This window comes from Dryobates pubescens, chromosome 11, assembly GCF_014839835.1.
Source record: "Dryobates pubescens isolate bDryPub1 chromosome 11, bDryPub1.pri, whole genome shotgun sequence".
Lineage (NCBI taxonomy): Eukaryota > Metazoa > Chordata > Aves > Piciformes > Picidae > Dryobates > Dryobates pubescens.
Genome location: NC_071622.1, coordinates 6238815 through 6264008, shown reverse-complemented (window position 1 = coordinate 6264008; position 25194 = coordinate 6238815). Strand labels below are relative to the sequence as shown.

The window sequence follows — 25194 nt, the reverse complement described above, 5'->3', positions numbered from 1 at the left end:
GAAGAGGAGGCTCAGGGGAGACCTTATTGATGTCCACAACTACCTGAAGGGAGGTTGTAGCCAAGTAGGGGTTGGTCTCTTCTCCTAGGCAACCAACACCAGAACAAGAGGACACAGTCTCAAGCTGTGCCAGGGGAAGTTTAGGCTGGAGGTGAGGAGAAAGTTCTTCCCAGAAAGAGTGATTGGCCATTGGAATGTGCTGCCCAGGGAGGTGGTGGAGTCACCATCCCTGGAGGTGTTCAAAACAGGATTGGATGTGGAACGTGAAGCCATGGTTTAGTTAGTCATGAGGTATCACAGTATCACAGTATCACAGTATAACTAAGGTTGGAAGAGACCCCAAGGATCATCAAGTCTAACCTGTCCCAACAGACCTCACAACTAGACCATGGCACCAAGTGCCACGTCCAATCTCCCCTTGAACACCTCCAGGGACGGCGACTCCACCACCTCCCTGGGCAGCACATTCCAATGACGAATGACTCTCTCAGTGAAGAACTTTTTCCTCACCTCGAGTCTAAACCTCCCCTGGCACAGCTTGAGAGGTGTTAGGTATTAGGTAATAGGTTGGACTTGATGATCTCTGGGGTCTTTTCCAACCTGGTTGATTCTATCATTCTATGATTCTATGAAATGCCCTCAGGCATGTGGCATATTACTGTGAGTTTCCAAGAAGGATTAAGAGCTCAGAGAAGTTACATGCAAGGTTTTCAGGTGAAAGGGGAGCTGCTTTAACAACACTTCTTCCTGAGGAGTGCCCTGCACCACACCTGAACTTCCCTGTCATCTGTTCATTTTTCTCTCATGGGGTGCAGGATGAGTCCAGGTGCCACAGCTGAGGACCTTCCCGTACTGCACTCACATCTCACGACCTTCAACTCGTTTCCCCAGAGCAATACATCACAATGGTTGAACAGTAGCAACAATCCCTCACCTGCTGCCAGATACTCCTTGAGTCTGAAACAGAAGTGGTACTTTGTGTACCTACAGCTTTGTCTTTGTGATTATTAATTAACTTATAGGCCACAAGCCAGATGAGGGGAAAGTTAACTAATTTCACTCACTTTCAGGCCTGGAATCACATAATTCCCATGCAGTGAGTCTCCTAAGACTTTTTCTTGTCTTTTTTTTTCTGTCTGAAAAGGTCACTTTTTTTTTGTTGCTGGAGCTGTGAAGATTCCCTTCAGCCAACAATCTCCATGTCTCTATTGCTATAAAAAGGGTAGACCTGGGCAATGGACATCAAATGAACAGTAAGGTTTATTCAGTAAAATGGTTCTACTAATAGAAAACATCAGTGGCCATGTCATAATGTAGACTAGAAACTAAAGGAGAATGATCAACCATCAGAAGGCCTTTGTCTCAGAGATCATAGAATTGTTAGGCTTGGAAGGGACCTCAAGGATCATCTAGTTCCAACCCCCCTGCCATGGGCAAGGACACCTCACACTAGATCAGGTTGCTCAGAGCCACATCCAGCCTGGCCTTCAAAACACCCTAAAAAGTCCCTCCCGAGCTTTCTTGTAGCCCACTTCAGATACTGGAAGGCCACAATTAGGTCTCCTCAGAGTCTTCTCTTCTCCAGACTGAACAGCCCCAACTCCCTCAGTCTGTTCTCATAGCAGAGGGGCTCCAGCCCTCTGCTCATCCTCGTGGCCCTTCTCTGGACACCTTCCAGCATCTCCAGGTCCTTCCAGTAATAGGGGCTCCAGAACTGGACGCAGTACTCCAGGTGGGGTCTCAGCAGAATGGAGCAGAGGGGGAGAATCATCTCCCTCGAGCTGCTGGCTCTGCTTCTCTTGATGCAGCCTAGGATGTGATTGGCTTTCTGGGCTGCAAGTGCACACTGCTGACTCATGTTGAGCTTCTCATCCACCACATAATTCAGCATCCCCTGTGTAGTGGCCCATCAGACTACCATGTTCAGCAGCTGATAACCCATTTGATGCTCATAACATCCCAACACCCAAAAAGAGAAATCATTCTAGCACATGTTACTCACATTATGACTGGAAGTTACCCATATGCAAAGTTCCAGTCCAAGTCCTCCACCACCACCACAATTCTCTCCAAGCCATTCCAGGACTCTCTGCCTACAGAATGTGAGCCCAGGTGACCAGCAGGATCTGTTCAGGGATTGCTAGAAGGGGTTCTACCCGAGGTTCAACTAAGCACTGTGATGAAGACATAACTGTGGTGATGTGGGGCCTTCCCTGGAGGATAGTGAGATGCCACATAGACAGGGAAAGGAAGACTAATCAAGCTGTAGAGGGAACATGACCTTACCATAATGCCTCACCATCAGGTTAAACATACTCTCCATCCTGCTGCAGCTCATTTTATTGCTCTGCTGCTCTTCCTCTCTTTGCCTGGCACCAAAGCCAGTTCAGGTTGGATGGCTGCTTCTTGTGAGATGTGTCCTCCACTCTTTTGGGCAGTTCTTGCTGTAATAATCTCTATAACATACAACTCAAATCATGGGTTAGCTCCATTACAATCTCCAGCCCTGGTGCCTTTGGGCCAGATTATCAGGTTTAATATCACACTGAACTCCTCCTCTTGATTCCAGCCTGACCAGCCACAAAGGGTTCTTGCTATAGTAATTCCCCTAGTGTGCAACTTAAACTCCAGGTTACAGCAATTTAAAGGTACAACACACTTGTCTATAGAAGGATCTCTTGGAGAACAGCATTAGTGTGTGCTCATAGGGCTATGGGCCTTATCTTGATACCAGTTCAGTGGCTCTGTGTGTGTTGCAGTCACTCAGAGCATTTCTTTTACAGCTGGAGGCAGCTGGATCCATCCAGAACATGTGCTGGGCAGAGATGGGCTCTTTGTTCCTCACTTCATGCAGGCAGATGAATGCCTTCCAGACCTGAATCCTAGAGCCTAAGCCTGGCAGCTTCTCACCTTGTTCCTTCTATCATTTCATCCACAGGAGCAACAGAACAAGAGGACACAGTCTCAAGTTGCACCGGGGGAGGTTTAAGCTGGATGTTAGGAAGAAATTCTTCACAGAAAGAGAGACTGGCCATTGGAATGTGCTGCCCAGGGAGGTGGTGGAGTCACCATCAGTGGAGGTGTTTAGGAGGAGACTGGAGGAGACACATGGTGCCATGGTTTAGTTGATTCAGTGGTGTTGGGTGATAGGCTGGACTGGATGATCTCAAAGGTCTTTACCAACCTGGTTAATTCTATTCTATAAAGATAAATTGTTGGCATGGATACCTGTGAGTGGTTTCACTCTATTCTGGGGTGTATGGGCCTTGAAAGAAAGCAGCAGATACATACTGGCTGTTCATTAACTAGCTATTTCTGTTTACAAGCTGTGGGTCAAAGTTAAATGGTGAATCCAAGCAGCAGGCAATCAGGTTGCCACCCAAGATAACATGTTGCACAATATGATGTTCCTGCTCCTTTAAATTGCTGCCAGCAGAGCTTCACCAGGATCACCTCCAGTGAGAGCAGGAGAGAGAGGATTTTTACCTGCACCTGCTCCCCTTTAAGCACAAGCACAGGAGCAGCAGAAGAGGAGCAGGCAGCGTCAGGCATCCTGGACACACAGCCAGCATGGCTTCTCTGCTGGACAACATAGCCAGACCTTCTGCTATTGTTTTGCAGCTGTCTGCGGTGCTTGGTGTCATTTTTGTGCTCCTGAAGGTGGCACAGTTCTACCAGGAGAGGAAGAAAATCGCCAAAGCGATGGAGGCGTTCCCTGGTCCCCCAAAACACTGGCTCTATGGACACAATCACCTGGTAAGAAGGGAGCTGGGCTCAGTCAGGGTGGGTTTTTCACAGCCAATGTTCAAGATACCAGGCAGGATCCGAGAGGGCTTTGGATGGGGTGTGCACATCTCCTGCTCATGTTGCCTTTTACAGGAGCTGACCTCTTCGCACAGGGAGCTCCAAGGATTTTGTAGGGCAGGCAGAAAGGGTGCCTGGGTATGAGCTGGAGATCATTCTGGGGGGGAATGAAAAATAAGAGACATGTTGCTTGGGATCATGTGCTTAAACATGGAATCAGGTGATTTCTGGGACTTACACATGATGTGTTCCTGTGTGACCTGTGCTAGATTCTATGGTCCTGCTCTGACAGGGGGGGTGGACTCAAAGGTCTTGGACTGCATCAGAAATAGTGTGGCCAGCAGGAGCAGGGAAGTCATTCTGCCCCTGTACTCAGCACTGGTTAGGCTGCACCTTGAGTCCTGTGTCCAGTTCTGGGCTCCTCAAGTTAAGAAGGACATTGAGACTCTTGAACATGTCCAGAGAAGGGCAGCGAGGCTGGGGGGAGGTTTGGAGCACAGCCCTATGAGGAGAGGCTGAGGGAGCTGGGGTTGCTTAGCCTGGAGAAGAGGAGGCTCAGGGGAGACCTTATTGCTGTCTACAGCTACCTGAAGGGAGGTCGTAGCCAGGAGGGGGTTGGTCTCTTCTTGCAGGCAAGCAGCACCAGAACAAGAGGACACAGTCTCAAGCTGCCCCAGGGGAGGTTTAGGCTGGACGTTAGGAAGAAATTCTTCCCAGCCAGAGAGATTGGCCATTGGAATGTGCTGCCCAGGGAGGTGGTGCTGCTTGCCTGGGAGAAGAGACCAGCCCCTGCCTGTCTACGACCGCCCTTCAAGTAGTTGTAGAGAGCAATGAGGTCTCCCCTGAGCCTCCTCTTCTCCAGGCTAAGCAACCCCAGCTCCTTCAGCCTCTCTTCATAGGGCTTGTGCTCCAAACCCCTCAGCAACTTTGTTGCCCTTCTCTGGAGTGTGTTATTTGCTGATTGTAAATATCTGCTCAATATTGTAAATCCTGTCTATTTTGTACATATTCATTGCATTCCATTGTAGAGTGTGGGTTTGCTTGTAAATAACAGCTTCCATTAGCTTCCAACCGAGCTGGTGTGGCAAAGTTAATGTTGTGGGGGGAAATCTCAACCCACCACACTCTTTCTCTGTGTAAATTCAGTCCCTTCTTTATTGTCATTGCAGGTAGCTGCTGATAAAATATTAGAACAGTTTGTGTCATGGGCAGAAGAATACCCCTATGCCTTTGCCAGATGGTTTGGACCAGTCATGCCTGTTCTAGTAGTCCACCATCCTGAGTATGCCAAAACTGTACTTGGACAAACAGGTGAGTGCCTACAGCTCGTTTTGGGAAGTCATGATCCTGACAATTCCCTAGGGAGGGAAAGGAAAAGGAAAAGGGAAAGGGAAAAAAAGGAAAAGAAGAGAAAGGAAATTCTTCCCAGCAAGAGAGATTGGCCATTGGAATGTGCTGCCCAGGGAGATGGTGGAGTCACCATCACTGGAAGTGTTTAAAAAGAGGCTGGATGAGGCACTTAGTGCCATGGTTTAATTGATGAGATGGTGTTGGGTGATAGGTTGGACTTGATGATCTCTGAGTTCTTTGCCAACCTGGTTAATTCTGTATCCCATGTATGCTCTGTTCCACAGATAGCAAGCCCAGCTTTCCCTACAATTTCATAGTTCCCTGGATTGGTAAGTCATTCTCTTCTGTTATTCCTTTCAGCTGTGTTGCACATTTCACAGCAGCTTCTCTTTTGCCTTCTATTCTAAAACCAGAGCTTTTAAATGAGAGAGTTTGAGTGTCAGCATTAGTACCAGTGGTGCTACCAGTACCTGGTTGTGGAGCACATCAGGTGGCTTTGCCCTGGATCACACACCCTGCCCTACTGAATACTATTGTGGATAACTGGAGTGAGATACACTAAGGACAGGGAAGTTCATGGCTTACACACAGCTTTGTGGTAGCCATAGTTTAGTAGTCATGAGGTCTTGGGTGACAGGTTGGACTTGATGTTCTTTGAGATCTCTTCCAACCTTATTGATTCTGTGATTCTATGATTCCAGTGTCCTGCTAACAACAGTCATTGCTGCACAAGGCACCCATGTATTTCATTTAGGGCAGAAAATTCCACCTGAGAGAGCAAGTCCTGTGTCTTTGCCATAATAGGTTTGGTTTGAGGGTAGATTAGGTGTGCTCAGCCAGCTGCAATGAAGGACATGTAGGCATGCTTGTCCTCCATCCAAAGAACACTGAAGTGAGGGGCCTCAGAGAAGCTGGAGAGAAGGCTCCATCACCAACTCTTCCTTCTCCTAGACCCTGTATGCTTGTCCATTCCTGGCCAAAAGAAGTAGTAAAGCTGCCAGAGATGTGATTGGAGTCTGGAGGAGCTGATTGCACTTCTGCTGTTTGTGTCTCCAGGGAAGGGGCTGTTGATCTTGAATGGAGCCAAATGGTTCCAGCACCGGAAGATGCTCACCCCAGCCTTTCACTATGATGTGCTGAAACCTTATGTACACATGGTGTCAGATTCAGTCAAAGTGATGCTGGTAAGGATCACCTCTCCTACTAGTTTTACCTGTCAACCATGCACCTGCAAAAATAACCATGTCTGGGAATGACTGGTGGAAAGATGCTGGACTTAGATGGTTTAGTTGGTTGGTTGGTTGGATGATAGGTTGGACACAATGATCTTGAGGGTCTCTTCCAACCTGGTTTATTCTACTCTACTCTACTCTACTCTACTCTACTCTACTTTACTCTACTCTACTATATTCTAGTCTAGTCTAGTCTAGTCTATTCTAGTCTATTCTCTAGAGTTTCACCAAATGTTTTGGGTAATTTTGAAGCTCTGAAACTGCTCCCCTCACCATCCTCTGGCCATTCCACTTTTTCTTTCATTTATCTGCTTGCCAGTAAAATCAACCACTGCTAGAATGTCCTTTCCTAGCCCACTAATGGTAAATCCAGAAAGAGAAATGTATAGAAGAGTTTGATTACATTCACTGAACCTACAGTGAAAAGATAGTAATTAGCAGTGTGGATCTGGTAAGAGGGACAGGAAAATATGACCTGGTCATATGGCTTCATAGTCTATCCTTCATTACCTCTGTTTCCCATACTAGGATAAGTGGGAAAAGAAGAGCACAGAGTCAGTAGAGATCTTTCAGGATGTTAGCTTGATGACACTGGACAGCATCATGAAATGTGCCTTCAGTTGTAAGAGCAACTGTCAGACTCAGAGGTCAGTGCCTGAGCTCTCAAATTCTGCTTTCAGATTCAGGAGCAAGTGCTCCTGTTTCCCCACTTAGGTTGCTAACACCCCCTTGGTCTCCTTACAGCAACTCAGACTCTTACATCCAAGCTGTTTTTGATCTGAGCCGCCTCACGAGTGACAGGGTGCGGAATTTCACTTACAAGGATGTCTTCTATGACCTGACTGGCAAGGGCCGTGAGTTTCAGGAGGCCTGCAAGGTGGCCCATATCCACACAGGTATTTTCCCCCAGCCCTGTCTCCCAGTGTCTCCCCCACTTGCATCTGGAGCAGCTCAGAGCGGGGTTGCAGCATGCACTGGACAGAGTTAGGCTTTAAATGAACTCCAACCTGCTGACTGAGTAGATGTGGCAGTTTTAGGCTATGCCTTTAAAATTTAGATGCAGCTTTTGAGCAGAAAAGTAGAAAAATATAAACAAGTCACTATTGGGTGTAAAAAGGAAAACCAAAAGATTATTCTAAACAAATTCATTGGATGGAAGTCTGGGGTAAAAAGAAGCTGCATCAACAACCCTTCACATTTCACTTCCATTCCCATTCCTTTCCTTTTCTCCGGCTTGGCTGCTCTGCTCCACTCAGGAGATAATAACGCTTCTGGCTGGCCTTGAGAAAGATAAACTAACCTGTTTTTCTCTCAACATCTCTCTTTTTTCTCTTTGGTACAAAAGGGAAGGGGGAGGAGGCTTGGGGTGGGCAGTGGAGCAGCCTCCCTGGTCGCTGGGGGAACCAGAGGGAGGCCATGGGGGTTTCCATGTTATTTTCTAATTGTAAATATCTGCATAATATTGTAAACACTGTATATTTTGTACATACTCATTGCATTCCATTGGTAAGTGTAGCTTTTGCTTTCATTTGCTTCTAACTGAGTTAGTCTGGCTGGAGTTAGTGCTGGATGGGAAAATTCAACCCATTACACAAAATCATCGGTGCCCAACGTGGGGCTCGAACCCATGACCCTGAGAGCCCTGAGTCAGTACACAAGTGCATGAGGTCTCTGACGTGGCAGGGTGCATCTAACTGAGCTCTATTCTATGCAGATAAGGTCATAAAAGAAAGAAAGATGTTGCTCAGCAATGAGAAGGAACTTGACAAGATCCAGAAGAAGAGACACCTGGATTTTCTGGACATTCTTCTTTGTGTCAAGGTGAATGTTTGAAACTGCTTCATCAGTTCTGGGCCTCTCCATTATAAGAACCATGGCTTCAAGTGTCACATCCAATCCTGTTTTGAACACCTCCAGGGACAGGGACTCCACCACCTCCCTGGCCAGCACATTCCAATGGCCAATCACTCTTTCTGGGAAGAACTTCTTCCTAACATCCAGCCTAAACCTCCCCTGGCACAGCTTGAGACTGTGTCCTCTTGTTCTGGTGCTGGTTGCCTGGGAGAAGAGACCAACCCCCACCTGGCTACAACCTCCCTTCAGTTAGTTGCAGAGAGCAAGGAGGTCTCCTCTGAGCCTCCTCTTCTCCAGGCTAAGCAACCCCAGCTCCCTCAGGCTCTCCTCACAGGGCTTGTGCTCGAGACCTCTCCCCACCCTCGTTGCCCTTTCCTGGACATGTCCAAGAGTCTCAATGTCCTTCTTAAATTGAGGAGCTCAGAACTGGACACAGGACTCAAGGTGTGGCCTAATCAGTGCTGAGTACAGGGCAGAATGACTGCCCTGCTCCTGCTGGCCACACTATTCCTGATGTAGGCCAGGATGCCATTTGCCTTCTTGGCCACCTGGGCACACTGCTGGATCATGTATTCAGATGCTCTGGCCAGAAGCTGCCATTTGGTGTTCAGGTCTGAGACAGTCTGTGCTCATTCTCACTTTCTGGAGCCACTTCTTTCTTTTGTGTCTCCATCTAATCCAAAAGTTGTTAGAACCAAACTACTGAAAAACATGACAAGGACCCTTGATACAGGATCAAAAAGCGTGTCCTTCTAGAGGTCTGGGATCTATATCCACAGAATCAGAGAATCATAGAATTGTTAGGGTTGGAAGGGACATCAAGGGTCATCTAGTTCCAAACCCTCTTGCCATGGGCAGGGACACCTCACACTACATCAGGTTGCCCAGAGCCACATCCAGCCTGGCCTTAAAAACCTCCATGTCTGAGGCTTCCACCACCTCCCTGGGCAACCTGTTCCAGTGTCTCACCACCCTCATGGGGAAGAACTTCTTCCTAACATCCAATCTGAATCTATCCATTTCTAGTTTTTTCCCATTCCCCCTAGTCCTATCACTCCCTGACACCCTAAAATGTCCCTCCCCAGCTTTCTTGTAGGCCCCCTTCAGAAGCCCAACTCTGGAGCTGCTGACTGCAAAGTCAGCAATCAGTGGGTTTGACTGTTCTCACATGTATTGGATGTGCTTTCTACTGGCTTGCTTCCTGACGTACAGGGAAATACAAGAGATCCCAAACTGGATCCTCCTTCATCAGCATCTGGGGTTGTTTTTGTGCCCAGCAGAGCGAGTCCAATCGGGGTGCACTTGCAAATGAAATGCTCTTTTCCTTCGTAGGATGCAAATGGAGTTGGGCTATCCGATGAGGATCTGCGGGCCGAGGTGGACACATTCATGTTTGCTGGCCATGATACCACAGCCAGTGGGATCTCCTGGCTCTTCTATTGCCTGGCAATGCATCCAGAGTACCAGCAACAGTGCAAGCAGGAGATCCAGGAGATTTTGGGAGACCGCGATACCGTGGAGTGGTAAGCTAGGGCTTCGTACTCTTTTTCTTTGAACCCTTCTCACTCATCCTGGGAAGGGTACTTCACCCACTGGTGTGGTGGGTTGAAAGTTTCCCCCCAACATTAACTTTGCCAGGCCAGCTCAGCTGGAAGCAAATGAAAGCTGTATTTACAGGCAAAACTAAAATCTGCAGTGGAATGCAGTGATTATGTATTATATTCACTGCATTCTGTATTACATGTAGACGTTATTGCTGTCTGCAGACCATATTGCTGTCTACAGACCTTACTGCTGTCTATAACTACCTGGAGGTTGCAGCCAGATGGGAGCTGGTCTCTTCTCCCAGGCAAGCAGCACCAGAACAAGAGGACACAGTCTCAAGCTGTGCCAGGGGAGGTTTAGGCTGGATGTTAGGAAGAACTTCTTCATAGAAAGATTAATTGGCCATTGGAATGTGCTGTCCAGGGAGGTGGTGGAGTCAGCATCACTGGGAGTGTTTAGGAGGAGACTGGATGGGGCACTTGGTGCCATGGTTTAGCTGATTAGACGGTGTTGGGCGATAGGTTGGACTTGATGATCTCAAAGGCCTCTTCCAACCTGGTTAATTCTATTCTGTTGCACAAATAGACAGTATTTACAATATTTACAATTGACAAACAGCACAAGAACCCCTCTGGTCAAGCATCAGGGGAAGCTACTAGCTGCTCCTTTTTCTGCCCCCACAACCCCCTGGTACAAAAGAGAGAGAGAGGAGCAGTGAAAGTTGCTGTTAGACTTAGCCAAAACAATGCAGCCAAGATCAAGCAGAAGCAAGTTAGTATCTCTCTAGAGTTGGGGAGAGGAGAGGAGACTCAAGGAGAGGAGAGGGAGACTCGAGGAGAGGAGAGGGAGACTCGAGGAGAGGAGAGGGAGAGGAGAGGGAGAGGAGAGGGAGAGGAGAGGGAGAGGAGAGGGAGAGGAGAGGGAGAGGAGAGGGAGAGGAGAGGAGAGGAGAGGAGAGGAGAGGAGAGGAGAGGAGAGGAGAAGAGAGGAGAGGAGAGGAGAGGAGAGGAGAGGAGAGGAGAGGAGAGGAGAGGAGAGGAGAGGAGAGGAGAGGAGAGGAGAGGAGAGGAGAGGTGTTTGGGTACAACCAGTCTTATGGCAGATACCTCTCCAACTGAATTGGTTAGAATTATCTCTGGTTTTCCTTTTCACACCCAACAGTGACTTACTTACATTTTACTACTTTTCTGCTCAAGATCTGTGAAAAAATTGTAAAGGCATAGCCTGAAACTACCACACCCCTTACATTACCTCTGCACAGGGGCATGCTGCTTTCCACGTAGCGCAGGGAGAACTAGCAGGAAGAAAAGCCCCAACAGGAGATGGAAGACATTGTAGTCTAGCCCACCCTTTGCTAGTGTCCTCATTGCTGCCACTGAAACACAGGCTGACCCTGTGGGGTTGTTTTTTTTCCAGGGAGGACCTTGGGAAGATGACTTACTGCACAATGTGCATCAAAGAGAGCCTGCGCCTGTTCCCGCCGGTCCCTGCCGTCTCCCGGCACGTCTCCAAACCCCTCACGTTTTTCGACGGACGCAGCTTGCCAGCAGGTCGGTTGAGTTCACTCATCCTTCACACTGCTGTGCAGGACAAGCTGGGCATCCTTGCTAGGGCTGTGCAGAGTGGCCGGTGGGGAATTCCGACTACTCTGGCCTGCACAGTGCCCTCACAGCACTTCCAGGAAGGTGGCTGGAAAGTGTTGAACACATCCAAGTTCTACACATTGGCCACAACAACCCCATGCAGTGCCACAGGCTGGGGACAGAGTGGCTGGAGAGCAGCCAGGCAGAGAGGGACCTGGGGGTACTGGTTGATAGTAGGCTGAACATGAGCCAGCAGTGTGCCCAGGTGGCCTAGAAGGCCAATGGCATCCTGGCCTGCATCAGGAATAGTGTGGCCAGCAGGAACAGGGAAGTCATTGTGCCCTGTACTCAGCACTGGATAGGCCACTCCTTAAGTCCTGTGTCCAGCTCTGGGCCCCTCAGTTTAGGAAAGATGTTGAGATGCTGGAAGGTGTCCAGAGAAGGGCAACAAAGCTGGGGACAGATCTCGAGCACAAACCCTATGAGGAGAGGCTGAGGGAGCTGGGGTTGCTTAGCCTGGAGAAGAGGAGGCTCAGAGGAGACCTTCTTGCTGTCTACAACTACCTGAAGGGAGGTTGTAGCCAGGTGGGGGGTTGGTCTCTTCTCCCAGGCAACCAGCACCAGAACAAGAGGACACAGTCTCAAGCTGCACCAGAGGAGGTTTAGGCTGGATGTTAGGAAGAAGTTCTTCCCAGAAAGCGTGATTGGCCATTGGAATGTGCTGCCCAGGGAGGTGGTGGAGTCACCATCACTGGAAGTATTTAGGAAGAGACTGGATGGGGTGCTTGGTGCCATGGTTTAGTTGATGAGATGGTGTTGGGTGATAGGTTGGACTTGATCTCAGAAGTATTTTCTAACCTGGTTAATTCTATTCTATTCTATTCTACAACCCCTGCAGAGCCCAGGGAGGGATAGCATCCCACAGACATGTCTCTTGGGTCTTCATTCTGAGGTGTCATGAGCTTGTTCTCACTTTTGTTTTGCAGGCTGCCTGGCTTCTGTGAACATTTTCAGCATTCACAGGAACCGGGATGTGTGGAAGGACCCCGAGGTAATTCACTTCTATTCATTCACTTCCACTGAGAAGAGGAAGATGATCTCTGATCCACTCTCTTTGAACAAGGCAGTCTGTGCCTCTCTCTGCCATGGTTTTTTTCATCTCTCTTATTCCAGCAGTCCATATCTAAGAGCAAAGTTCAAGGAAGTTGCCAAATATCCCAAGGCTTTGAACGTGCCAAAGTGCTGGGAAAGGGTGTTGAATAGTCTGTCTCTGTGTATGGTGACACAGGGACACTCACACTGCTTTCAGCTGCCCTGGAGAGACTCAGGTCCCAGCATGGTATGAGAAGTTTCAAGCCCTCCAGGCAGTGTGTGATTTGAAGCTGTTGTCTTAGAAGCCTCAGGGAAAGAAATGTCTGGGAAACTTGAAGGAGGGTGTGCATCTGCCTCTCTCCAGTGGCAGTTTGGAGAGCCAGGATCAGGCAGCTCATGACTGGAGAGAGTCTGACTGGATCATTGCTGCCATGAATGAGAAAACACCTGCAGGCATATTGGGTGCTGTAGTGAGTGACTTGGGTGCCTTCAGGGTGAAGATCCACACAGCAACCAATGTCCTCTTCTCATCCACTCAGTGGCTTTGTAGTGAGATGCCTACAGCAGTAGAGGCCAAATCTAGCCCTACCTTGGGAACTTGGGAATCACAGAATCACAAAATATTAGAGATTGGAAGGGACCTCCAAAAAGCACCTAGTCCAACCCTCCTCCCAGGGTAGAGTAGGTCACACAGGAAAGCATCCAGGTGGGTTTTGAGTGTCTCCAGAGAAGGAGACTCCACAACCTCTCTGGGAACTTCTCTGTTCCAGTGTTTTGTCACCCTCACAGTGAAAAAGATGTTCCTTATGTTCACATGGAACCTTCTATGCTCCAGCCTGCACACATTGCACCTTGTCCTATCACTGAGCATCTCTGAGCAGAGCCTGGCTCCATCCTCCTGACACTTGGCCTTCACATATTTATAAACATGAGGTCACCTCTCAGTCTCCTCTTCTCCAAGCTAAAGAGCCCCAGCTCCCTCAGCCTTTCCTCATAAGGGAGATGTTCCACTCTCTAAATCATCTTTGAGACTCTGCACTGAGACTCTTTCAAGCAGTTCCCTGTCCTTCTTGATGGTGCCCAGGGAAGTCATTCTGCCCTGTACTCTGCATTGGTTAGGCTGCACCTTCAGTACTGTGTCCAGTTCTGGGGCCCTCAGTTTAAGAAGGACATTAAGACTCTTGATCATGTCCAGAGAAGAGCAGCAAAGCTGGTGAGGGGTTTGGAGCACAGCCCTGTGAGGAGGGGCTGAAGAAGCTGAGATTGCTTAGTCTGGAGAAGAGGAGGCTCAGGGGAGACCTTATTGCTGTCTACAATTACCTGAAGGGAGGTTGTAGCCAGGAGGGGGTTGGTCTCTTCTCCAGGCAACCAGCACCAGAACAAGAGGACACAGTCTCAAGCTGTACCAGGGGAAGTTTAGGCTCGAGGTGAGGAGAAAGTTCTTCACAAAGAGAGTTGTTAGGCATTGGAATGGGCTGCCCAGGGAGGTGGTGGAGTCACCATCCCTGGAGGTGTTCAAGAGAGGATTGGACGTGGCACTTGGTGCCACGGTTTAGTAATCATGAGGCCTTGGGTGACAGGTTGGACTTGATGATCTTTGAGGTCTTTTCCAACCTTATTGATTCTATGTTTCTATGAGTCTATATCAGGCCAAACACTGACCAAATGGACTTTGCTGCTCCCACAGGTTTATGATCCCCTGAGGTTTTCTCCAGAGAACTCAGCAGAGAGACATTCCCATGCTTTCCTGCCTTTCTCTGCTGGATCCAGGTGAGAGATCTTCATCCCCCTCCTTCCCCATAGGCTGCCTCACATGGGAGACCTAGCCCAGAGCCAAGCCAACCCTTCCTCAGTGCCAGTGAGCCAAGTTGACCTGTCCAACTCAAGCAGGCTTTCCACAGCATGAACTCCACCACTCTCAGTTCTAAAGTGTTTCCTGCACCCCAAGTTTTGTGGTCACTGAAAGGTTTCACACACCTTTCTTGTGGATTTGTGGAGATGGTTGCATTGTCTGTTGCCTACACTGGTGGGAGCACAGGCTCCCTGATTTAGGGATGAATACCCAGGTCAACTCAAAGTCAGCTGAGTCCAAGTTTTTGTAGTTCCCCTTTTGTATCAACAGACAGATGTGTGATAGTCAGGTCTCAGCAGCTTGCAAGAGGAGATACTCCACATAGAACCAAAAAGAACCTTTCAGAGCCGTCTGGGGTTTTAGCTGGATCCATGCAGCGCTTTCCAGTGAAGTAAGCTCCAGTTCTCTCAACCTCATATCTCTTTTTGATGCTTATTAGCAAAAACCTAGCAATACCCTACTGCAAAGCTGGGTGCATTTTGATGTGGCCTCAGGGGATTGCATTTTGAAGTGGCCTCAGATAAGATGTGACATCATCACCCGAGGTCCCCCAGCTCACACATGGGCTGAGCCCAGCTAAGGGTCCAGCAGGGATGAAGGCTGCAGTAGGAGCATTTGTCATCTTGTTCTCAGGAACTGCATCGGGCAGCAGTTTGCCATGAACGAGATGAAAGTGGCTCTGGCCCTGACCCTGCTCCGCTTTGAGCTCCGTCCTGACGCGGCCAGGCCTCCCACGCTCATACCACAGATGATCCTCAGGTCCAGCTGTGGGATCCACCTGCGTCTGAAGAAGATCTGCTGACCCTGTGGGGCACCGTGGTGAGAGGCAAGCACTTTTCAAGGACTATGCTTCTCCCAGAATTTTAAGAGGGTAACACCAAACAGCCTCACCCTGGCCACCTCAGACCTCTCTCACACTGATTTCCCTCCATGCTTGCCAGCCAGAGGGGCGTGCTGAGCCCCCTCAGACACACACACCCAACTCAGTAGGTCCAGGTCCCATCTTTGCACAGGGAGCAACACTGCCAAGGGGGTTTTGCAACGTGGCTGTGTCTCAGCCTTCATCCCCACGGGCATCCTTGTGTGTCCTACTCATCTCCTCACCTCAACCCTGCCCTTGAAAACTGCTGGGCAAGACTTTTGTCCCCAGCTCATGTATTTGCAGCAGCGTTGCCAGCTTCCTGCTCAGGCACAGGTGTGAACAATGCTGGTGTGGTTTGCACAGGTGTATAAAGCCTGGACACTGTCTGAGCATGATGTCCCTCCCCTGCCTCCAGCCTGGGTGTGCTAGGGCAGGAGGACTTGCTCCTCCCTGCAGCCACATGACATCCTCACACACCACCCTCAATCCATCCTGGGGCTGGCATCGTGCCCACCATTATGGAGACAAATTCCAGTGGGTTTTTCTGCCCCAGCAATGAATTTCCTTCAGCTAAGGGTGCACAGGAGCTGGCACACATCACCAGCGAACCTGGAGAAAGCCCTCACGGCCCTCAAACGAGTGTGTAATGCGCCCTGCCCTCCGCTTCTCTCGGGAAGGAGAATAAAGCCCTGTGGAGATGCTCCCCAAGCATGCCTAGAGCTTCCTTTGCATTTGGGGGCCAAAGGGATACAGGATGAGTCCTGACAACCCAGAGGCAAGGCTGTGCAGCCCTTTGAGTGTTTTCTCAAGCCTTAAAGGCTGGTCTGGCAGCTTTACCTCCCCATAATCCCCACCTAGCCGGAGGAGCCTGTTTCCACCCCTTCCACACCATGGGTCAACATTCACTCACCTCTGCCTCTGGGAGTTTCTGTGGTGAACAACTGAAATCATCTGGGGTCAAACAAAGCACATGATGGTGGCAAGAGCAAAATCACCTTGGGGGGGGGGGGGGGGTAAAAGTCCAAAGAAGGATCATGAGTCCATCTCAAGTCCTTTTCTGCCCTTGCTGAGAACTGACCACTCAGTACACGAGTGAGGTGCCCAAGGGGTGCGGGTGGGCACTGGCCCTGTGGCCAGACTTGTTTTGGGTGTGCAGCGACCCATTGCAGTCCCTCATCCCACCACAGGCCGAGAGACCATCTGGGTGAGCTGCAGCTCCGGGGTGGGAAACAGATCGCTAGGTGGCAGTGAAAGACCCAGAAAAACCCCGGGTCCTCCCTGGTCCCTGGCAAAATCCCTTGGGCTTGGCAGGGAGCATGGCAAGCCCCAGTGGGGCAGCTGATGGGCTCTACCCCTGGGGCACCCCCATTGCCACCCCCTGTGCCATCACAAAGCACCCACAGCCGTGCAGGGCAGCAGAGATGGCACTGCTCCATCACAGTGCCCAGCCCAATGGTGGTGTTACCCACAGCATAGTCAAAGCTTGGCAGTGCAAGTGCCTGAGCACTCAGGCATGGAGGGCTGCATGCTCACCATGGTGAGAGACAAGGCTGTTTGCCCAGTGTTCACCCATGCTATAGCATCACCAGCATCACTTCGGGTGCTGACATAGCCAAGCTGTGTCCAGTCTGTCTGGGCAGCTCATCTTTGCTGATGGCTAGACCAGGACAACCAAATCTGAGCACCTCCACATCTGGACAAAGCCCCATTCCTCATCTCCACCACCTGCTGCATCCTCAGTTTGAGAATGCTGGATCCAGGCCTTTGTTTTAGCTGTCTCTGTACCTAACAGGACAGGGATGCTGTGAACATCCAGCAAGGTGTAGCTTGCATTTAGTTTGCAAGGCAGCTGGAGACTGGAGCTACTCTTCTCTTGAGCCTCCAATTCTACTTCCAAAAAGAAACTGGGTGCAGGTTGCATAGGTGCTGATGACACCAGCCTTACACCACTGCTAGACTCAAGCTGTTTTCAAAGGTCAGACTACAGATCTCCTCCTCTGCTCCAGCACAGTGAGGCTGTTGGAGGGCAGCAGTTTGATACAGCTTTTCACTTCCAGCTCTATTTGTCAGACATTTCAGCCACCCAGCCAGGAATAAGCAAGGCACACTGCAGCTCTGATCATCCACTCCCTGGCTTGTGATCCAAGCAACAGGTCTGGGGAACATTTGGCCACAAAGAGCCATCCCTTTGTCCTAGGTGGTGGGTTGCAAAGGAAACTAGGTGGCGGGTTGCAAAGGAAACTAGGTGGCACTTGAAGATGTTCCTACAGCATCTTCTGGTTTGGGCCTGGATTAACAAGGGCAGAGCAGAAGTTAGATCTGATGCCCATCCCTCTCTCCATATGATCATAGAATCAATAAGGCTGGAAAAGACCTCGGAGATCATCAAGTCCAACCTGTCACCCAACACCTCAGGACTAACTAAACCATGGCTTCGAGCGCCACATCCAATCCCTTTTGGAACACCTCCAGGGACGGGGACTCCGCCACCTCCCTGGGCAGCACATTCCAATGGGCAACCACTCTTTGTTGGAATAACTTTCTCCTCGCCTCCAGCCTACACTTCCCCTGGCACAGCTTGAGACTTGTGTCCTCTTGGTCTGGTGCTGGTTGCCTGGGAGAAGAGACCAACCCCCACCTGGCTACAACCTGCCTTCAGTTAGTTGTAGACAGCAAGAAGGTCTCCCCTGAGCCTTCTCTTCTCCAGGCTAAACAACCCCAGCTCCCTCAGCCTCTCCTCATAGGGCTTGTGCTCAAGGCCTCTCCCCAGCCTCATTGCCCTTCTCTGGACACATTCAAGAATCTCAATGTCCTTCTTAAATTGAGGGGCCCAGAACTGGACACAGTACTCAAGGTGTGGCCTAACCAGTGCCCTGCTTGTTCTCCCAGCCCTGTGTTTTGAGGCTCTCACCCCATGAACTGCCATGACCAAGGCTTCTTGTTGGGTTTCCAAGAGTCCTCCTGACTGTTATGAACGGCCAAACCCCAACCACTTCCAGCAGAGACCTCCCCTGGAAAAACCACTCTGGGAAATACACAGGAAAGTGAAGAGAAACTACTGCCATTTTTAATGCAGTAGTTCTGACAATAATTGAGGCAACTGGAGCCACACACCTTATAAAGTCTCTCCCCATTAAGAATCACCTGTATCCCAGGTTTGCAGTCTGAAGTACCAAAGCTTTGGGGGGAAGATCTTGCAGCACCAATACACCAGGGAGCCGTAACGCAGTGGTAACCAGAAGAAAATTCTGCTGCTTTCCACCTTATCCAGGTCAAACCAGGCAAGCCAAACACCCCCTCCACACACACTCCTGCCTTCAAATACTGGCACTTTCTGGACAGCAGCGTGTTCAAGATAACCTCCTCTGCCGAGCCACCGCTAAACAGCTTCGCGAACAGCAAACGGCGGCGCGAAGATCCCGGCAGCACCCAGCGACACAGATCTAATCAGCCGAGCGCTGGCCCCAAACGTCTCCCTCCCAGGCAGTGACATTTCTGCGCTGTCTTGGCTCTCTCCCTCCATCACCATGGCTACAGCAGCCACCAATCCACACACGAGTCCTTCCAGGGTGCAGCACCAAACCCTCTGGGAGATGCTACAAGAGCCAGCCCCTTTGGCAGGAAGACACTTCAGGGACCCGAGGACAGCCCGGAGCACCAAAAATTCCCCTTTTCATTTCATTTTGGTGGGTTTGTTTTTTTTTTTCTTTTCCTTCTTTCCCTCCTCCTTTTTATTTTATTTTTCTTCTTCTCCTTCTTCTTCTTTTCTGAAGCACAAACAATGGAGCTAAAAGGTTGGGTATCAGGCCGATAATCGTGAATGACGTGTCGTTATTACACACCGCACGTTCATTATCTCCCACTCCAGCCATGTCACAGGCGGCTGGAGGAGGGCAGATAACGGGGTGCCTTCATGCAGATGGCTTATTATCAGGATGTTCCAGGAGGGGCTTTAAGACAGTTAGTGATGCTGTTTGCCAGTTAAAGATTAGAGACCCCAGAGAATAATTAACAATCCCCAAACCCAGTTTTTCTGCTGGATTCTTCTGCTTTCTCTCTGCCTGCCCCCCCTCCCCCCCCCTTTCCCTCCCCTCCTCCCCCCCATCCTCTTTAATCTATTCACTCTAGCAGGTGTAATAAAGCGATAAGGACAGGCTCCAGGGATGTTTGTTTGGCTACTATGGGTGTATAAACCAACAATGGATGGTATTCTACTCCTGCCTTTCAGTGCCTTGAATCGAGACCAAAAACTTTGCAGCCCCCTTGCCCACCCACAGCCACCCCTACACAGCATTCTCCCTGCTCCCACCTGGGTGACTGGGCTCCTTCCCTGGCCTAAAGGACTGCAGGGGTGGGAGAGGCTCTTTTTTTTCCTTCTGGAGCTCCAAATTACATCGTTTTGGGGTAAAGGCACCTGATGCCAGGACATAAAGCCAAGGCTATGTTGTTCAGGGACAGAGCTAGAGCTGGTGGTCCTTCCAGAAGCAGTTTACTTGCACACAGCAAGTTTTTAATTAAACCACCTTGGAACAATTCCTTTATCCTCAGGGCCAGGCAGTGCCAACCAGCCTTTGCCAGTGATTTAATGCAGCTATGCCCATTGGTCTGTGCATGGACATCCAAGGAATGAGGTAGGTGTCTGTCTGCCCAAGCTGCTCCAGGGTTATAGAACGGAACGCAATAGAATAGAATAGAATAGAATAGAATAGAATAGAATAGAATAGAATAGACCAGGTTGGAAGAGACCTTCAAGATCATCAAGTCCAACCCATCATCCAACACTATCTAATCAACTAAACCATAGCACCAAGCACCCCATCAAGTCTCCTCCTAAACACCTCCAGTGATGGTGACTCCACCACCTCCATGGGCAGCACATTCCAATGGCCAATCACTCTCTCTATGATGAATTTCATCCTAACATCCAGCCTAAATCTCCCCTGGCACAGCTTGAGACTGTGTCCTCTTGTTCTGGTGCTGGTTGCATGGGAGAAGAGACCAACCCCCACCTGGCTACAACATTTCTTCAGGTAGTTGTAGACAGCAATAAGGTCTCCCCTGAACCTGTTGTTCTCCAGGCTAAGCAACCCCAGCTCCTTCAGCCTCTCCTCACAGGGCTGTGCTCCAAACCCCTCCCCAGCTTTGTTGCCCTTCTCTGGACACATTCCAGCAAGTCAACATCTTCCCTAAACTGAGGGCCCCAGAACTGGACACAGGACTCAAGCTGTGGCCTAACCAGTGCTGAGTACAGTCACAGCTACAGCAGAAACATAGAATGCATCAAATTGGAAGAGACCCTCAAAGATCATGCTGTCCACCACTCCCTGCAATGAGCAGGGACTTCTTTAACTAGATCTGGTTGCTCAGGATCCCACCAAGTTTGACCATAAGCCTCTGTGGATGAAGAGCCTCGCTAACCTCAAGACTGGGGATGCCTCAGGGTAAAGGTGCTTTCCAATATGCCTGTTACCTTGGGTGACCAGGAGATGAGTTTTCCCCTCCTAATCCCCAAACAAAAGCTCTGATAGATCTTGTAACAAGGTGGTAATGTAAAAATACCACTCTGTCTTCTGCCCCAAAGGAGACTATTCAGTCCACAGCAGGTCCCAATCCTGAACATCTTCCTGAAGCCCACTTCTCAGAGATACTGGCATTAATGAGTGAGGGGTAGGATAGGGTACCCATGAGTGTCCTTCCCCTTTACAGGTGGGCATGGGGTGACTTGTAGAGCACATGATCATTCCCAAACCTGTGTGGACAGAGGTGCTGGAGAGCATTTGTCCCTAAATCAGGTTGGCCCTGAGCCTTTCAGAAAGGCCACTGAGGCTGTTGGAGATACACATAGGATCACAGAATGACAGAATCAGTCAGGGTTGGAAGGGACCACAAGGATCATCTAGTTCCAACCCCACTGCCATGGGCAGGGACACCTCACACTAGATCAGGCTGGCCAGAGCCTCATCCAGCCTGGTCTTAAACACCTCCAGGGATGGGGCCTCAACCACCTCCCTGGACAACCCATTCCAGGGCTTCACCACTCTCATGGTGAAGACCTTCTTCCTTGCATCAGGTGCAGTTCTGGCTCTGGAGGGTATCCCCCAGCTCACAGGATCAGCGTGGTGGCTGTGAGCACTGGTATGACAGAAGTTGTCTTCCTGATCACACTCATCCTGCCAGGGAGGGATGAGACAGCATTGTTCTTGAAAGAGCATCCCCGACCCTATCAGCAAGAGATGAGATATCCTAATTATGGCAGCACAGGCGAGGATCCAGGCCGTATCAGCCAGCACAGAAAGGTAAACAAGCAATATAACAATGGACCCTTAACACTCATTAGCTGTGTCAGATAATACCTCACTTTTTCTCCCTTTGGGGCTTAAAATCTAATTAAGATTTCCCAACAATAAATTTCAGTTATGCTCGCTCCCTTTTGTTCTTTTTAGGATCACACCAAGAAGCAGCCACGAGCTGGCTGCACGGCTCCCGGGAAGGCAGCCCCACCGTGCTCAGCCAGCCCCACCGTGCTCAGCCAGCCTAACTCACAGGCTTGATGGACAAGGGAGACGGAGGCAGGCTGGCACCACCAGCTGCGCAGAGGTCAGCTCCCCCCGCGGAGCTGACACCGTGGCTCTTGCAAAGGATGTTTTCCCCAGGATAGTGAACTCCCAAGGGGAACTCGCTGGGATAAGACCAAGCATCAAGCTTCCCAGGTTAGCAGAAAAGCCCCATCCCTCTGCTTGCTTGGAGCTACCACTGCAGGAGGGATCCATGGGGAAGAGACCCACCGAGCCCCCGGCGCTCCAAACCCAGGCACTGCTGGGGGAATGACTCAGGTGTTGTCGGGGTGTGTGCAGGGCAGGGAATAAACTCCCGCTGTTACTCATTATAAGGATGTTGTTTCTAACTCCTTTTGCAACAGAGAGGTAAAAATTAATGGGTTCCCCCCTCCTCTCACCACACCCCCAGCCCCCAGCCCGAGTGCTGACGCGGCAGGAGCAGGCAATGACTAATCCTCCTTAAACCCTGCTGAGCGAAGCATTACTGCTCGGCTCCCGGGAGCTTGTTTTTAACAAACCAGCCTGAGGTCTGGCACCTGCGAGAGAACAGCCAGGGGAGCAGCACCCATCAGGGGCACGAGTGCAGAGGGCCAGGACACAGTCTGGGGCTGGCCCGACCTCCAGCTGCCCGAGGGAAGGTGGTAGACGGCTCTGCCTCGATGTTGGGGACGGCAGCTGTCATGCCTCTGCACCCGGAGGCTTCACCCCTCCAACCCTTCTGCCTGCTTTCTTCTACCCCCATTCAGTTTCTCCGCCAGAGCTGTGATCTCTCAAAGATGAGTCTTGAGGGTGTTTTCAAAACCTTTGCCTCCGTGAGGCTCTTTGGGGAAATGCCTTTCAGGGTAGGTCTGTTACTGGAAGGCTCCTCTTTTACTTCCAAACCTGCTTTTTTGGGTCACCACCAAGTGCTCTTGGCCACTGAGTTACACCTGCAAGAAGCATGGCAGCAGCTTGTAGTAGCACCAGGATGCAGCTCCAGACTTCAGCTCCACCCGGGAGGGTTGCCAGCAGTGGGAAGTGGCCTGTTTTCAACTGAGCTCCCCAGCAGGACTGTTACAGCTTTGCTTCAGGGAATATCCAGCAGGTTTTGGCAGTTTAGGAAAACAGAATGTTTTGCAAGCCCCTGCCTGGGGAAGAATCCTGGGCAGCACCTTCTCCAGGAAAGGCTCAGGGCTTTTAAGGTCACTGGCAAGCACAGAGGAGAAGGGGACAGCCTTTGCAGCAGGAAAGCTTGGTTAAGGTTGAGAGAAAACAGAGCAAGAGCTCTGCTAGTGAGAGGCAAAGAGGTACCTTCAGCCCCAACAGCCCCTTGCCTGTTTCTGGCATCACTGCCTGCAAATGGGCTTCCAAAGCACCTCCTGAGCAGAGACCAGGACTCTTCCCAGATCCAAACCCTTCACAGCAGGTCTACCATTTCCCCTTGCTTTGATGCTCAGCAAAAAGCAAGAGGTGGCTCAAGCACCTGATATCCTCATGACTTGCAATCCTGACACCTCCTTCACCTTGCATTTACACAGCACTAAGCAAAACAGAGCCCCCAAAATGCCCCTTCTTATAAGCCCTTCATCCCATCCCTCGCAGTCCTGCTCCACTTGCAGCCCCTCATTTTTCTCACTGGTCAAGGGGAGGACTCTGCACACTACTTATGCAACTCTTGTCCCAGGAAAGGCCAAGGTATTCAGTATTCAGTATCACTAAGGTTGGAAGAGACCTCAAAGATCATGTTACAGGTCTCTCTCTTTTAGCTGTAAATGCTGTGATTTGGCAGCACTCATGGCTGCTCTCATGGTGTGCCCAGTGCTACCCACACCACAGCAGAAAATGGAGTGGTTAATGAACAGCCTGGCAGGAGCAGGTTGCACCATGGCCAGCTGCCCTGAGGAGACCCAGCACTGTCCAGAGCAGCCCCCAGCCACATCCTGGCAACTCTGGTAAGTAATTGGCATTCACAGTCTCCAGCCTTGGGAATGGTCTCCTGTTGGCTGTGGCCAGTAGAGCACTGCCTTTTATTCATTAAGCTGTGCTGGGATGTGCTGGGTTGGTGCCTTTGTCTCAGGTTCCCCTCCTGGCAAATGGATGGGAATGATGCCTGCTTCCACATACAGGTCTTTGTGGCTTTGGGGTGGTCCAAATGCTGAGTAAAAAGGAAATAGCTCCACATTTTCTTTCCCCTGTTGACACAAAAACACACACACAAAGTGCTCTTGGCTGAGCTGGATCCTACCCAGAAGAGATCACTGGGGAAGATCATAGAAGAATGGGATAGAATGGAATAGAATAGACCAGGTTGGAAAAGACCTTCGGGATCATCACATCCAAGCCATCATCCAACACCATCTAATCAACTAAACCATGGCACCAAGCACCCCATCAAGTCTCCTTCTAAACATCTCCAGGGATGGTGACTCCACCACCTCCCTGGGCAGCACATTCCAATGGCCAATCACTCTTTCTGGGGAGAACTTCTTCCTAACATCCAGCCTAAACCTTCCCTGGCACAGCTTGAGACTGTGTCCTCTTGTTCTGGTGCTGATTGCCTGGGAGAAGAGACCAGCACCCACCTTGCTACAACCTCCCTTCAGGTAGTTGTAGATGGCAATAAGGTCTCCCCTGAGCCTCCCCTTCTCCAGGCTAAGCAACCCCAGCTCCCTCAGCCTCTCCTCACAGGGTTTGTGCTCCAGACCCCTCCCCAGCTTTGTTGCCCTTCTCTGGGCACCTTCCAGCATCTCAACATCTTTCCTAAACTGAGGGGCCCAGAACTGGACACAGGACTCAAGCTGTGGCCTGACCAGTGCTGAGTACAAGGGCACAATGACTTCCCTGCTCCTGCTGGCCGCACTACTCCTGATCCAGGCCAGGATGCCATTGGCCTTCTTGGCCGCCTGGGTTGGAAGAGCTCTTTAAAGATCACCTAGCCCAACCCTACTGCAGGGAGCAGAGACATCTTCGATAAGATCAGGTTGCACAGAGCCCCATCTAACCTGACCTTGAAGGTTTCCAGAGCCAGGCTCTTCTCACTGATGTCCAATGACAGGACAAGGGGCAACGGGTGCAAGCTGGAGCGCACAAGGTGCCATGTGAACACAAGGGAGAACTTTTCCACTGTGAAGGTGACACAGCCCTGGAACAGGCTGCCCAGACAGGTTGTGGAATCTCTGTCTCTGGAGGCATTCAAAACCTGCCTAGATGCATTCCTGCCTGACCTATTCTAGGTGATCCTGCTCTGGCACCAGAGTTGGACTGGATGATCTTTCAGGGTCCCTTCTAACCTCTAACATTCTGTGATGAGGGCTTCTACCACCTCTCTGGGCAACTTGTTCCAGTGTTTCACCCCTCTCACTGTAAAAAAAATTTTCTTCCTTATCTCTAGTCTAAATCTCCTCTTTTATAGCTTTAAACCATCACCCCTTGTCCTGTTGGAACAGGTCATGATAAAAAGACCATCCCCAAACCTTCTTGTAAG

The 25194-nt window shown here is 50.3% G+C and overlaps 1 protein-coding gene across 1 annotated transcript; it reads left to right on the top strand.

Moving 5' to 3' along the window:
• The first annotated feature begins 3570 nt into the window (after positions 1-3570).
• Positions 3571-15403, top strand: LOC104307903 (cytochrome P450 4A25). Its single transcript, XM_054165148.1, has 12 exons — positions 3571-3756; positions 4974-5115; positions 5439-5483; positions 6211-6338; positions 6915-7033; positions 7131-7282; positions 8101-8207; positions 9573-9763; positions 11202-11335; positions 12355-12419; positions 14148-14230; positions 14946-15403. The coding sequence occupies exons 1-12, from the start codon at positions 3571-3573 to the stop codon at positions 15112-15114; spliced, it is 1521 nt and encodes a 506-aa protein (XP_054021123.1). The 3' UTR covers positions 15115-15403.
• The last annotated feature ends 9791 nt before the right edge of the window (positions 15404-25194 follow it).

Excerpts from the sequence above, each read along its gene's own strand:
- LOC104307903 (XM_054165148.1), top strand. The coding sequence starts at position 3,571 with ATGGCTTCTCTGCTGGACAACATAGCCAGACCTTCTGCTATTGTTTTG. Across the intron at positions 5,484-6,210 it reads TTTCATAGTTCCCTGGATTG|GGAAGGGGCTGTTGATCTTG; the intron begins GTAAGTCATTCT and ends TTGTGTCTCCAG. Across the intron at positions 7,283-8,100 it reads GGTGGCCCATATCCACACAG|ATAAGGTCATAAAAGAAAGA; the intron begins GTATTTTCCCCC and ends TATTCTATGCAG.